Consider the following 14,927-nt stretch of genomic DNA (forward strand, 5'->3'; position numbering starts at 1 on the left):
AGAGGGACAGAGAGACAGTATATAGAGGACAAAAGAGAGGAAACAAAAGCATACCAAGAAAACACCTATAGGTACGAAAAGTTAAAGAAAAACATAGCTCAAAAATAGGTACACCTATTTTTGAGCTATGTTTTTCTTTAACTTTTCTTAAAAATTAGAATAAAATTTTTAATTCGTATAATTACGAATATTCATATTTATTTATATAATTGCTACACAATTTATTAATTAATTTGTGTTCAATCCAAAACCTGGAATTTATTCTATGGACTTGTAATTTGGACTAAAAGCTTATAGCATATATTTATGTGGATAATAATTTTCACTATGCAAAAGAATTTTTATGAGTGATTTGTAATCGTTTCTCGTGTACGAATATTTAATGGAAAATTACAGTCAGTACATACAAAACATATGAGCGCTTAGCAGTTGATGACTTTATTATCAACTTTTAATTAAAAGTATTAACATGACGTTAATATACCTGCTTACATTTTTACGTTGTGCATCTTTAATATTAGAGAACTCTGCAAATTCCAGACTTATCCATACAAGCATATTAAGCGCGTAATAACGCGCTATTAAAGTTACTTTTACTCGCTAGAAATAAAATTCTCATTCGAGAGACTTTTATTTATCAATTTTCATACCGTTTTTATGTTAACAATAAACTATTATTATTGCAGGCATGATCGTTATCTTCTCCTAATTGGGTTTCGTTCGCTCGTATACTCAGCGTTAGTCCTCCAACCTCGCGTCGCGTATCTATCACTAGGTATTACACAGTAAAAACTAGATTTGATGTCTTGTCGACTGGAATGTAAGGAAAAAACTCAAAAACCAGCGCATAAAATTCCCGCAGTTAAAATTCCTTCCCAACGACGTTTACGCCTCGAGGAGCGAAAAGATACTCTTCCACACGACGTGTTTAAAATCGCGGAATGTCGTAGTACCATCCCCTGGGCGGAATCTCGACATGCGCCCTGATGAGAATACGACGCCCATCCGTTCTTGGTGGTTCGGCACACACCTCCCCATTCGGGGGTCTCCAATGATCATTAATGCGATCAGCGCCAATGGCATGCTGGTAACCGTCCAGGAGCATCCATCCAGGAGCAGCAGTGGTCACGATCCGGCATTGCGAACGGTGAACTGGAGGAACGAGGGGCGGAGCTAGCCATGGTAAGGGGCGGAGAAATACCAGGTTGGACGCGCCACACGATGCCGTGGTGGCATGTGCGGTTGTGCCTTAAGCGAGACAAGGAACACAAGCATGGGGTGCAGGAAATGCAGACTGTAGAGAAAGACAGAGCTTTCCAGACCCCGAAATCGGTCGAGTCGTCCCGCAGCGAATCCTTGCTTTCAGTCCTGCTGTGAACGCAGCGACGTGCGTTACGGATACGTTTTACTTGACGACGCGGAATAGAGGTAAACAACTTCCGTTCTAGTTTGCTTCTGCGAGACGAATTCCGATCTACCGGAAATCTCGGGCTCTCGATTGACGAACGTTATTTGACGAAAATAATTTCGCAAGTATGCATGAGTACGCAAGAACGTGCGGGCATACCCCACAGCCAGTGCCGGAGTGCAAGAACAATTATTCGGATGTAATGTACTATTGCAGTGGAAGCTCGTTGAAAGTGTGTTCGCACAAAGTGCAATAAGAGGCAATGTATATAAGATTCATTTACGTAATATCGTAGAAAATAAATTGCGCGGATATTTACCATATAAAAAATATACTTATAGCGACTTGAAGTCATTATTATTAAGTTATTATCATTATTATAAATATACGATATTATAAGTTAATCATTAGCATACAGTACATATTAACATTGCACATAGAAACTCTTTTGAAAAGAGACTCAACGAACGTGGGACTAGTGAATCTCGATTCAAGTGGATTGTGTGCGGGTTGTGTTTTCCTGATACAAGAGTTGTGAACCACGTGACTTTGCTAAGCAACTAAAGCACTGCAGCAGCACTTGACTCTCATCTCTGGAGACAGAGAATTCAACAAGTATCTGTGATATTCGAAGCACCCGCGTAGTGTCTGCGAGACATTGTTGTTCCTTGTGCATAGATAATTCAGACAAACTTGGTACTTCTTTTGCATAGCGAACTTTAGTGCAAGTCGCGATCATGTCGATCCCTTTCATAGACAGTGGGTCGACTCACTCGCATCACCTCGCCAATCTGGGCATCAAGCTTTCCCCAGGAGGCGGCGGAGCGATTGGCGGATCGGCAAACATCGGTGCGGGGATGCAACTACCCCCTGGAACAGAAGCTTCCTCGCAACAACATCACCACTTCCACCATCAGGGTTATCCACCGCATCATCCGCACGCGCCTACCCACATGCCTCACATGAGCCATCACATGGGTCATCCGGGTTACCCAACGCGTGACTTTATCCTACGGAGAGAAGAGTACAACACGGTGAGTCCAACCACCCCCGAGGGCGGGCTAGGCTTGTTCTCACCGCTCCATCACGATGGCACGACGATGCAGCAATTTCCTCATCATCCGAGTCAACATGCACTGGCCGGCCACTATACTGGACAATATCCCCAGGACACTAGGCTTCCACCTCATCATCAGTACCTCAGCTCGCCTCACCTAGCGCCAGCGTCTATCCACCAGCAGCATCCAACAGTGACTCATGCAAGTCACCAAGGCGCCTTTTTCAGGTATATGAGGACCAACAGCGCTGGCGGTCCTGCTGCGGCCATCGGTACCGTCGGCAGCGGTCAGCGCAAAGAGATGTCCTGCATGTGGGTAGACCCGGATGCACCCGGAAGTGCAGCGAAAATCTGCAGCAAAGTGTTTACTACCCTCAATGACATTGTGGCACATCTCACGGTAGATCACGTGGGTGGACCCGAGTGCACGACGCACGCCTGCTTCTGGCAGGGTTGCCCGCGAAACGGTAGGGCCTTCAAGGCCAAGTATAAACTTGTCAATCATATAAGAGTACACACTGGCGAGAAGCCATTTGCTTGTCCGTATACCTCGTGCGGAAAAGTATTTGCCAGATCGGAAAATCTCAAGATACACAAACGGACGCATACCGGTAAGTTTTGCTGTTCGTATTCTGTCTAGCCGAGTTGAACTTTCTTTCTTGCTAAATGATAATAATATTGATACGATTCTATTCTTAAGTCCATACAAGTTTATGTAAGTGTATATCTTATTCTTACGATTTTAAGACACGTGCAAATTTTCAAATTTCACCGTGAACAAGCGCGTAATATATTTTTTCAACTCAGAAACAGTGCATTTTATGAGTAGAGACTCGTAATTGTAAGTGCACATTATCGTATTTAATGAAATTAATCGAGAAAGGTTGGTCAAAACAACGAAATTAAATCTCATCCACGCGAGAGCTCAGAAAGACGTAACGGAATCCCGTCCCCGGCGCTTTCTCGGATTCCATCCTCAGGAATTTTTCGACTCCCATCAACGTGACGTTCACGATCTAGATGCTCGGATTACTCTCAGATCGGAATCAGACTCGGACGCCCTTTCCACGAATCGATTCGGCCCGACGTCTACGGCCGCATTAACCTTGTTTTCGAGATCTACCGCAAACCGCCAAATCGCATAAATTACGTCCACGTAAACCAGCTCGCTCGTGAGTCACTCTTGAGTCTCGCCGGAACTCGGCCGAGCGTGAGAATGATTAATTCGTGAACGGTCACTTGCTCCGTCGCGAAGGTTACGCGAGCGAATCGGGAGGGCTCGAGGGTTCTCTCTGGTGATGGTCCCTGGTGGACAACGCGATTTAGTCCAATAGGGAGATCACGAGGTCAACACTAGAATCGCATAAATAATCGTGAGGGCAGTGTCACCACCGCCGTGTGTCTCCACTCTTTATCCTGGAATCTTTTTTTCGTTTCGATCCGGTTGTGGCTCATCCATGGGACGCCCCCGGCGCCTCGAGCCGTTTCAATATAATCAACCGGCTCTTTACGATGACAAGAATTTTTCGGGGCGCAATTAAGAAATTACCGGGCCATATATCGTGTCGTTTTATGTCCGCGGTCCTGGACATTGTATTTACATATTTATTCGTCGGACGAGCGCGCCATTGGTCGATGCGACGGCTAGACGCCGGGCGTTAACCGTCTCGTTGCTGTATCTGCTGCCGTTTAGCAGATTCCTTCCTCCAAGATCACTACTAATGTCGTGTAGTTTTATTATAGTGTAGCTGTCTACCTATTACTTGCTCTTGAATTATCTCCACGTTTCTTCTATTTTCTGCGGTAAGTGGGATCATCCAAAAGTGCTGTTACACGAAGAAATCTCTGTGATTTCCCGCCGAGAAACATGGGTTTTTATCTCTTATCTCTCGAAAAATTGATGTAAACGCAAGGATTCATGTGATTCGTCGTAAAGCAAAGCAATCAATGACTACAGTTCCCTGCTATTCGTACATTTTTTTATTTCTCATCAATACCTTGACGCATATCTTATGCAAAGTATGCTTTTTCTTGAAATAATACGCCCACAGGTATCTCGACAGACAGAATTTATAAGCAAACACGTCGAGTGTCCCGTACCAACGGTAATTTAAAAACTCCTAGCCAGCTTAAGGGTAGATCCATCACCCCCTTCGCGTAATCTGGCAACACGTGCGGTACTGGATGCCGGATATGTATTATTATTTTGCACACCCGCCCGCTCTTAATGACTTTTAATAATGAAATCGCACGGGGGTGGAGGGAGGGGGTGTTACGCATTCGAGGGCATACACACTGACAAGGACCCGCAGGTGCCCGTATTTTCGTTCGCACGACGCGAATTCGTGCGCTCATCGTACCCACCCCGCGCACTCGGCGGCAGTATATCACGTGTGATTAAATTTCGTTTTCATTTATAACAAACGCCACCCTTCCGACGCCATTGTGGAGTGTGAGCACTCTCTCTCTTTCATCCCTCTTGGGCCCCCCTCTTCCCTGTCCTGGATACGGTTGACAGTTTGGGACTCGCCCAGATCGACGTTGCGTGCCACCCTATCGAAATATGCATTGTTGCAACTATTGTCCTTTATGGAACGCTGGAGACCGCTTTAAGGTCGCTCAGATATTTATGCGATCGCCGTAAATATTGATCGATATCGCACGTGATTCAAATGCGCGATAAGATTTTCTATTTCACGTTAATAACGTTTTATCGGTGTTATGGATTGTTATGACTGATGTCTCTTGAATGCTGACTCTCCAGACTCGCTCGCGAGGATGCTCTCAAGCGGAATTTTGTAAAATTCACGTATACGAGAGGTGTTTGTTTAAGCGCGATGCTCGCACCTTGGCACAAAGCCGTACGTAAACTCCGTTTAAAACGATCAAAGGCCAACAGGCATCGGGATGAATTAAAACTCATTTCTGCTCGCGTACGCGGCAACGACCAACCCCTCGTGCGACCCTCGTCGAAATAAATTGGCGTTTTCGCGAAACGATCCTCGACACATGCACGGCTTCACGCATTGTTTTCGTACGCAGCTCGTGAACGCGCGCGTACACGCATCACGCCTCTTTATTACGCCTTTTCTTTCCGCTCCTTTTGCCTCTTTCGCCTTGCCGTCGAAATAACGTAAATGCGATTTGGCAGCACCATTCTGTCGCGTCACAAGTGGTATGGTAAATATTTTTCTCGATCTATGGTCCACATATTTCACCGTGGTCTGCTTTGGGCGAGGAAATTTGAATAGGCGAACGTGTATAATTTTATTCATCGTTACTTTGGAGAAATATCATTCAAAGTGTCAAAATTGTGGAAAGAATGACATAATTATCGCGCGTTTTACAAAGTATGAAATGTTTATTTTATACTTAATAATCGTAATAAAAATGAGTATGATCGATTATACAATAATTTCAGTATTGACTAAATTTAAATATCTCTGCCGATTTTTCTAGTAATCCATTTCAATTAGTTTCCAATTTACATGAGATGCATGGAAAAAATAACTATTTTTATAGTTACATTATACCACAATTATATTATCATAATGTCGTGCGCTGTCGTGTCTTGGCACCATAAAGATTCCCAGCACAAATAGTCAAGTACGAGACCTGGTGACGTTGCATTTAACGATGATCGATGGAACGCAGCATCCATTAGCATAGAAATGATTTTGAGTCGCTGCTAGTCGAAAGGCCAGTATACCATGGCTACCACAGTATCGGCGAATCAGGGCGGACTGAAATATCGCTTTGTCTTCGCGATATAAAGAAGAAATCGCAAAGCGGCTGGTAACCGATCGCGCTCATCGCGGAAAATAAAGCGCGAGAAATAAACCAAACGTCGAATCGACGGTTCTGCCATACGGAGATCAGTATTAATCCGCAGATGCGACCCGAACGAGCGGCGTCAGTCATTAGGCTAAATCGATATGCATTCTAAAGCAGCTTACTCCTCCTCGCTCGCCCCTTTCCTGCAGCGTGAAAAAAAGCTGCGAAGAATAGTCTGCGTTACGCGAGGTAACCGATCTCGCATGTGCGCGGAACGAGCAACGCCGATTGGTCAGATCGACAATGGATCCCGCGGCTTGTACGCCATTGGCCAGGATTTTCGGGGGGTTAGACGCCGAGAATAAGGGGGATGATACAGGATGAGTCGTCACGAGGGGTGTCGCAGGATAAGCGTTAAGTAGGGGGCGAAAACTACCGTGTCGAGAAAGGGCCATACGCGCAGGCGAGTAAATGGCTACTTAGCCAAGCTGCAACGTAACTTGCACACAGAAAAAAAAGAAGAAGATACATGAACCGGTTTTGCTAATCCTTTAATTATTGCCAGTGATGATAAACAGAGCGCGAAGAGCTTGTTCTCGTCAATGGACGCGATTTTCCTTTCAACAGATTTCCTTGGATATTTCAACCCTCTTTAAAAGTCTGTCGCGAGTGCAACAGACTCAGAGCATTGTTGCGAGAAGATAGAAAATTTTCTTGGATGATTTATGCGTGTACAAACCAACGCCAGATCAATTAACTATTTGTTGTATCACTTGGGGTGCGTTCGGGGAGGGGCTATTAGCGCTATTTAACGCTGAAAATCTATAGTCATGTCACGTATACTATAGATTTTCAGCGCTACATAGCGCTAATAGCGTCTCCCCGAACGCACCCTTAATAATCGCATTATTTGAATTATTTGCGTTTATAAAAATGCAAGGAGGATTGTCCGCACATGCTTTGTTTCCACATGTACGTGCACGTATACCTTGGGAAAATGTACGACATCATACATCGACGAGATACGACAACCGCTACTATTTTGCCGGAAGTCACGCCGTCTCCTGAAACGGCTCCGGCAGAGTTACCGTTTCTACGACCGATCCGGAGGTCCGATCGTGCCGTGCCGCGAGTCGCCGCCGGCGTAAAGGCAATTACTCTCGGCGGAGTACGGTCGGTGTACTTCGTATTTTTGCGCCGATGGACTACGACGGAGGGGTAGAGGGGGAGTAAAACGCGAGAGAGACGGCGTCGGAGGAATCGCGCCGGTGGTTGTGCTCGTGTTCGCTCCGTAGGACGTCGGGTGTACGAAAGACGCGTCCCGACGAACCGGAGGAAGAAGGACGAAACGGAGGAGAGCCGAGAACGCTGAAGTGAGGAAGAGAGAACGAGAGAAGGAGAAAAAGAGATAAATAGAGAGAGAGATAGAGAGAGCAGTACCGTAGTAGGTAGAAAGGCCATGAGAAATTATGAGAAGAGAAGTACGAGGCCACACGAGAAGAGCGGTGCCCGGAGCGCGAGACGATATTTGCTCAGCCAGAAGAGCCACCGACTGGAAATCGACGGCGGATCGGCAGCGCGCCGTTACATGGGGTGCGCTTTGTACGCGCGACTCTAACGATGCTCTTGTATACTTTCAATGAAGAACGGAGGACTGAGTCGGATTCACGTCACGTCACATGGAAGAGGCACGCATCGAGACAGATAACGTTCATCGTCACTGACGAAACCCGTGACATCGTGTCGAAACATTGAATTTTTTCGTTAATCAGTATTTAGATGAGAATTGAGGTCGTTTGTGCGAAATAACGAAGTTCTCAAATTTAACATTAGTAGCATATCAATTAGGAACGTAAATCAAAATGCAGGAGATAGGTAGATTTCCACGGAAATAAATGACTGGCTAATTTATGCTGGACAGCGGAAGAGTTAAGCAGCGTCGATGTATCTTTATGTCTGACGGTGGATTTACTATGCCTCGGAACGACAGTATGATCTTAGAAACTTATTGCACTGAATTTCGCCATGAACGCGTTAAACTTCCCTTTGTGCTGAGCGGGAAGTCTATGAGACACCATCGAAAAGCGTGAATGCATTTCTGCGCCATCGAACGGAGGGAAGACACAAAGTTAATAGCCCGTAAACCTTCGTAGGCGCAATTTCGCGAGGGAGGCCGATCGAAATTTATGCGTTTTGCGTAACAAAGGCAACAGGAACACTTCTAGGAACGATGACAGCGGGCATCGCACCGAGGTCGGACAGGAGAACGATGTGGACGTGAGATTATCGTATCGACGACTTATCGGAATCTTTCTGTCCGGTAAGATCGATGGAACGAGCCGGCGCACACCTCGATCGGATCGAGAAATTCGATTTGAAGATAACGCGCGCGTCGTGAAATCGGACCGCTATCGTTCGGACGGCCACGGTTGACGGATACGTACAATTCTGCGATTTCAAGAATGCTCGACGAAGATGGATAGATCGCGGCGTATCTTCGACGCCATCGCCGACGAAATGCAGCTCGTAACATATAATAAGTGAGAAATCGTCGGACATTAAAAATTGATGCACTGTTAATTGCGCTCGAGTTTCACGAATAATAACGGACATAAACTCTAAATAATTTCGATGGTGTGAATTTCTGCGCAATTATGATATAATTATAATTATAATATATCAATACGCTTTTAGAAAATCAGATAAAGGACACATGTTGCGAGGAGACATTGTTCAATCGTGACAATTCCATGTTTTCCAACGCGGTACAAGATGAATCGTCAAGTACTACCAGCCTGGTAGACAGCGTGGCCAAAAGCCCACGGACAATCTCGTGGGTCGATAAGGGCGAGACGGTCCTTCGCGCCTGCACCTCGAAAAGCGGCCGCCAATAAAAAACCACCCCGCGTGCCTGTTTATACCGCACACTTTGTTACTTGACCGCCCACCTACACCTCCATCGATCGTCCCGACACGGCGCGTCCGCTCATCTTTGACAGTGCGAAATATAAGGCGAGAAACGCGGAGGAGACCGGGGAGACATCAATTCCCGTTATTTCGCTGATCGCAGAACCGATCGGATAATAATTGAGCGATATATAACGATATATCGACATTACTCGCAACGTGGAGAATTAACTGGCGAAAATTGAAACTATCACTTACTTGTCACGAGAATAATCGTATCGGGGCAGAGTTCGCGAGGAAATTCGGTTGAATTGAATTAGCAAGCTTAATTTACGAACGTTCCTCTTCTGATTTTCCCCGCAGGCTACGCGAGCACGCCGAAACACTTATCTCACTCGAAACTGATTTAGACAGAAAGATTTGTTGCAAAAGCAGCCGGCATCTAATCGTCAGGCCATCTTTTACTCGTAGCCGCCGGCGTTCTCTCACCTACGCAAGCTCTAACGGTTTCGGTCATATGGTTCAACAGGGGTGTCGAAAGCACGCCCATAACCCATCAATTTGGTTCGCAACGGTCTATAAAAATTGAATAACTTATTCTTCACGCGCGGAGCTCAAAAACGTACATACAGATAACGATTGCATCGTCCTTTCTTTTTTTTATAACAAAAACTGTAAAACATTTTTAAAGGGATACAATATGTAATCGCACGACGTTTCGTGCCGCTGGATTAATACCGTCATGAACATGAACATAACATGCGTAACGACATAAATATTTTGCAGGAATTAATATTTTATATTAAAAAGAAAATGATACAATAAGTACAAGCTCCTCCAACTTGCATTTCTATTAACTCGTTTGAAAGCGAATAATTTAAAACAAAAATTAATCCAGTTAATCTAATAACTAGAACAGGCAATGTTGAGAGAAGACACGGTTGCGCTTCATGAACCGAGAACTTCTCTCTGGTTTGATTTCACCGGAAGTGAGTCTTGAAACGGTTAATGGCACACGTCGACACGTTGATAGGTAGCCAATAAAGATCAAAACAACTGAATCGGTCTGAACGATGATAACTGAACGTCACCATTAAACGTGAAACCGCAATGTGTACGTTAACAGAAATTAGCGTGCTGTCAATGTCCGAGAATCTCCAGTATTATCTAAGTACTTGAATATTTCTCAGATACGGATATCACTCGGATAATCGATTTATTATGAATTAGTGAGAAAACTAGAACAATCGGATATAAAAATTCTACAATTTTGAACGCATAATAAAATCAATGTAACTAATATCTGTTTTCATAATTTAGTTTTTACGTGGACATTTTAAATTTCAAACAATAGTATTACAATCCTCGGATGATGATGTATGTGTAAATTCAGACATCCAGATAACATCTGAAGTGTCGGCACTACGTACTGCGTGTCCAAATATAGAAGCAGCACTAGTAGAAATCGAAAGGCACGCGAGTGGCTTCTTCAAAAACAAGAGCCGGTAATTGCCGCTCTAAATGCGGGTGTACTCTCTGGCGATAGATGCCGGGGTAATGGATGGTTTCTTGATCGCTCAGCTGAAAAAATAACGAGGTGCCGCGCTTCCCTTCTCTTCGAAACCACGAGTGCTTGTTGATGCATGAACAAACTTGCCCCCGTCATTAACGCAACTGAATTAGGTATTTGTACCTCGTTATCAGGTTGGCGTGTGATCATCGATCACGTCATTCCGATTAATTGTCATTGGCACTCGTCCGTTTGCACTCGAGCTAACAATTAATATACACCCGTGCGAGTTCTGCATCGCGCTTCTTTTTTTCAAGGAATCCGCAATGTGACAAACAGGTTTCTCATTAACGTTGCCGTTTGACGGAAACCCTTTTGAGAGCGTGCGGAGCAGTAATTGCCAACTAACGCGATGTCGTAGTTGCCAGATGCGGGATGTCGAAGTGCCCCGTTCGCGATGAAGCACTCGCAGCAGACATCCACGGTAATTAAAGACGTCCGCGTTCACCGCTGGCGCTTCTCGGGACGTTAACGCTCGTTGAGGCGCCCAATTATTTCCCCGCGACGCTATTCGCGTCCTTCGGCAATTAGAATTCGTCGCAAATCAGGCAGAATGCGCGGTCGCCACAAGCGACTCAGAAATCGTCAGACTAATAATCTTCGTGCGATCGAACAATGTACATTCCACGGGCGGAAAAATGATCAATTAGCGACGGATTTCTGGAGTTTCCGATCACGCGTTTACGCGCATCTCACTCGCGATACGTAAGAACGCGAGGTTTTATCCAAGCATCTGATACCATTACAAATCGTCGATAAATACGTGCAAGGTAGAATTTTTAAGGCACGGGCGATTATTCGGAATGCTCGGCTAACGAATCGATACGAGTGTAAATGGCGATCGTACGTTACGGATTAATTATAGAAAATGAAATTGAACGAGCCTACGTGGCTCGTTCGACGGATTCGATCGGTGCGCGCGCCGACGTGGTTTCCGTAAATTACGGTCGTGCATTCATGTATAATATAATATTTTTCGAGACGCTGACGATGCTCCCTTCAGAAGCGCGCAGTTTCACGCTAGCTGACGCAAATGCGTAGGTGCACGCGGGACGAGATGGCGGCCTGCGGGGTGCTAAAAGAAATCAAACATTTCTGGTTATCTTCCAGCACGGGGATGAGCTGTTCGACAAGAAAATAACTTTGCTCGCTCTTCTGTTCGGAATAAACGTTCCTCTTTTTTTCTCTCTCTCTCTCTCTGTTCTCTTATTGCCTCGTTCCTCCCTTTGACTGGATATAGGTTGGAAGGTGGCTCACGGACCGGGCAAACCGGCGCTGTTGTAAAATAGTACGGAGGCATTAAGCGCCGCTAAGCGACTGTATATTATTCTGTTTGTAGCCAGACGTCCGCGAGCTAATGTTGCCGTTCTTGAAAAAGTCCGCTGCACCGGAGCGTTTATTGGCGGCCGTACGGACGTTTCTGCTCGCACGTGATATTTTTCGCCCCGGTTGTTTAATCGGAATCGGATTTATCGTTTAACGAAGCCGGTAAATCGCGCGCGCGATGCGTGGTATATATATGTATATATTTCTTTATCGAATGATATACTCGTTGCGGTACACGTGGTATACCTTTTTGGACAATACACATTTCGCGAGACTCGTGGCAGTTGATTTAAGAAGATACTGAAAAGATTTAGACATCGGGTAGCTTTTCTTCGATTAAAAATATCGATATAGCATTAGAGAAACGATGAAAAAATCTAGAGACTCAGAATACGGAAACCTAATCCTGAGATACCACGCTTAATTATCTCGGAAATCTCCCTCTCTCTTTCCTCTCAGATTTAACTTCCGACTTTATGTCTCGAAACTGGTGTCAGAGGGGATCAAACCGCGCGCAGCGCTCATTAGAGCCGGCTTGCAAACCTACGATCCTTTTTTAACGGTGAGACACCAACGGAGGACACATTATACAGGAGCGGTCATCTCACGTGCCTGTCTCGTCCTCTGTTTCTCGTCGCGCATCGAACGCGAGCGGGTAACCGAAGACGGAGGGGTAAATCATCCCGAGTTTTGCCGCTGGCTGCCGTCATCGGTACGGTAGCCCCCGTCGAATAATACCGGGTGCTTCCTCCGGTCCGTCCGCGCCGGTACGTTAAAGACGCCGTCGTACAATGACGATCATCGAGAAAAAAATATCGAGTGTCTGTAACATTATACTTTCGTGCGGTTTAAATGCCGGCGTCGGTGTCAAGGCGGGTGCTTGTAAAACGACCGTGTCCTGAAAGATCGTGAATACTCGTCGCCCGACACGGGACCCACGATGATCCCAAATCATCCTGGGCACACGGAGTACAACGATGACGATTGCATCATGTGCACCGTTTATCGGTCCGTTCGCGATTCTTCTTCTCCCTTGAGATTCTTTCGAGTTTACTTTAGAGCCACGAAACTGGCGTGTTTCGGAGCAGCAAACGTTAATGTTAGGTCGATATCGCGTAATCGTGTTTATGATAGGGTCTACACTTTAATGAAATTTGCTTCGATAGTCGCTCGCAGTCTCGTGTATGGAGAACACAAAAGTGTCTCGACTGCAATCTAACGTTGAGTACACGCCGTTGCGAATTATAAATATTCAATATCGGCGGTTGCAAATCGTGACTGCAGCTGTGGCAGTCGCGGCGCGCAATTTACTTTCGCGCGTTTGCAAGACGGGCGCATTATGGCGCGCACATGTATATGAATACTCGTATTTTCGCTTGAGTCGTTAATTAGCCAGTCTACTCAGGGTACTCACGCTTTCTCCATTTTCCGCAACTCGATCCTCGTCGTTCTCCTGTTGCGCTTGATCTCATTGCGCTTGGTATCGTTGCTCTCCTGCTTTCTACTACAATGGCGCGATATCTTACTCCATCGGATCCTAATTTTTATAATATTACATTAATTTTCGTAAACGATAAGGTGATAGTTATACAGTGAACATTAATAAGGAATAACAATTTAATGGGAGATAAAAAAAGCATTTTAAATATTTGACAGCAGTCCATATTGAGAACATGTCTTGATCTATTTTAGCGAGCTTTGAGATGTTTAGCGAGAGTTGGGGGCCACATAGGGCGATCCTTCACGAACTATGTGTGAACCGAATCACAGACCAAATCGAATCCTCACGAAAGGCTCATTACCGTGGCCCGTCACTGTCGTAACGGGTCGCGCAGGACTACGACGTTTTTCCCACAGTTCTCTCCCGTCAAGACGCGCCGGAGGAACACATCGGCGGATGAAGAAGAAGAAGAAGAAGAAGACGAAGAAGAAGTAGGAGAAGAAGGAGAAGGAGATGGTGGAGGAAGAGGGTCGGTTGTCTCCGTGGTCTGGTAGAAAAGGTCGAAAAAGGGAGGCGGGAGGGGGAGATAAATAAAAAAAGGGAGAAACGCGAAGGGAGGAAAAAAGGAGGAGCGAGCAGAGGAGCGGAGAAAACAAAACGGAATTGCGGCCTAGCTGCGGTGGATGATTTAGGGGGCGAGGGTCGCGGGTCGAGACCGGGCTCTGGAATGCTGGACCCTCTTCTTCTCCTCTTCGGGTATCCTCTTTTCTCCCGTAGTCTCCCCGTCACTCTTTTTCTCTCAACGTTCTCTCTCTCTCTCTCTCCCACTCACTCTCGCGTTCTCTTGCACACTCGGACTTTGTGTCTCTCTACCTTTTCGTCCACGGTAGAATCGTCGTCGAGGAGAAGAAGGAGGAAGAGAAGGAACAAGAGGAGGAGAAAGAAAAGATGATAAGAGACAAGGATAACAGATAGAACATTTACATAGGTCGTTAGTGCGGGCAGATGTAGGGACGCGTTCGCGTATGCCCATGGTGACCGCGTGTCCACCTTGTGCCTCCGGTTCCTGACCGTGAGACTCGACTTCGCGCGGCGGGATCGACTTCCTATTGTCGCTCGAATTTGTCACTGTTCCGCAAACGTCTCGTTGACGAGGCGCAAATCACGGCTGTCCTGAGAAAACGAGCGCGTGCGCGTAACTGAGGTTCGGAATCTGTAGAATCTGAATTGACGAGGCTCGATTTTCAACATTACATTGCAATACATCTCGATAGTGCAATTTACAAATCTGACGTGTCAGAGTTTTGACAGGTGAAGCGACATCCGTCTCTCTCGTTCTACGATCCGAAAAAAGATGGACACGCAAATTGATTTTTTTACGTATCGGCCGATATGCAGACACTTTAAATTTCTTCTCTAATCTACCGGCAAGATCGGCCAAGCC

At 45.8% G+C, this 14,927-nt stretch overlaps 1 protein-coding gene across 1 annotated transcript in view; it reads left to right on the plus strand.

Annotated features, from left to right (window-relative positions):
- The first annotated feature begins 241 nt into the window (after positions 1 to 241).
- Positions 242 to 14,927, plus strand: part of LOC105288163 (zinc finger protein ZIC 4) — a 34,378-nt gene continuing 19,692 nt past the window's right edge. The window contains exon 1 of the mRNA XM_011354215.3: positions 242 to 3,076. Within this exon, the coding sequence (XP_011352517.1) occupies positions 2,146 to 3,076 (931 nt within the window). The 5' untranslated portion in view covers positions 242 to 2,145. The remainder of the gene's footprint in view (positions 3,077 to 14,927) is intronic.

This window comes from Ooceraea biroi, chromosome 11 (assembly GCF_003672135.1).
Source record: "Ooceraea biroi isolate clonal line C1 chromosome 11, Obir_v5.4, whole genome shotgun sequence".
NCBI classification, from domain to species: domain Eukaryota; kingdom Metazoa; phylum Arthropoda; class Insecta; order Hymenoptera; family Formicidae; genus Ooceraea; species Ooceraea biroi.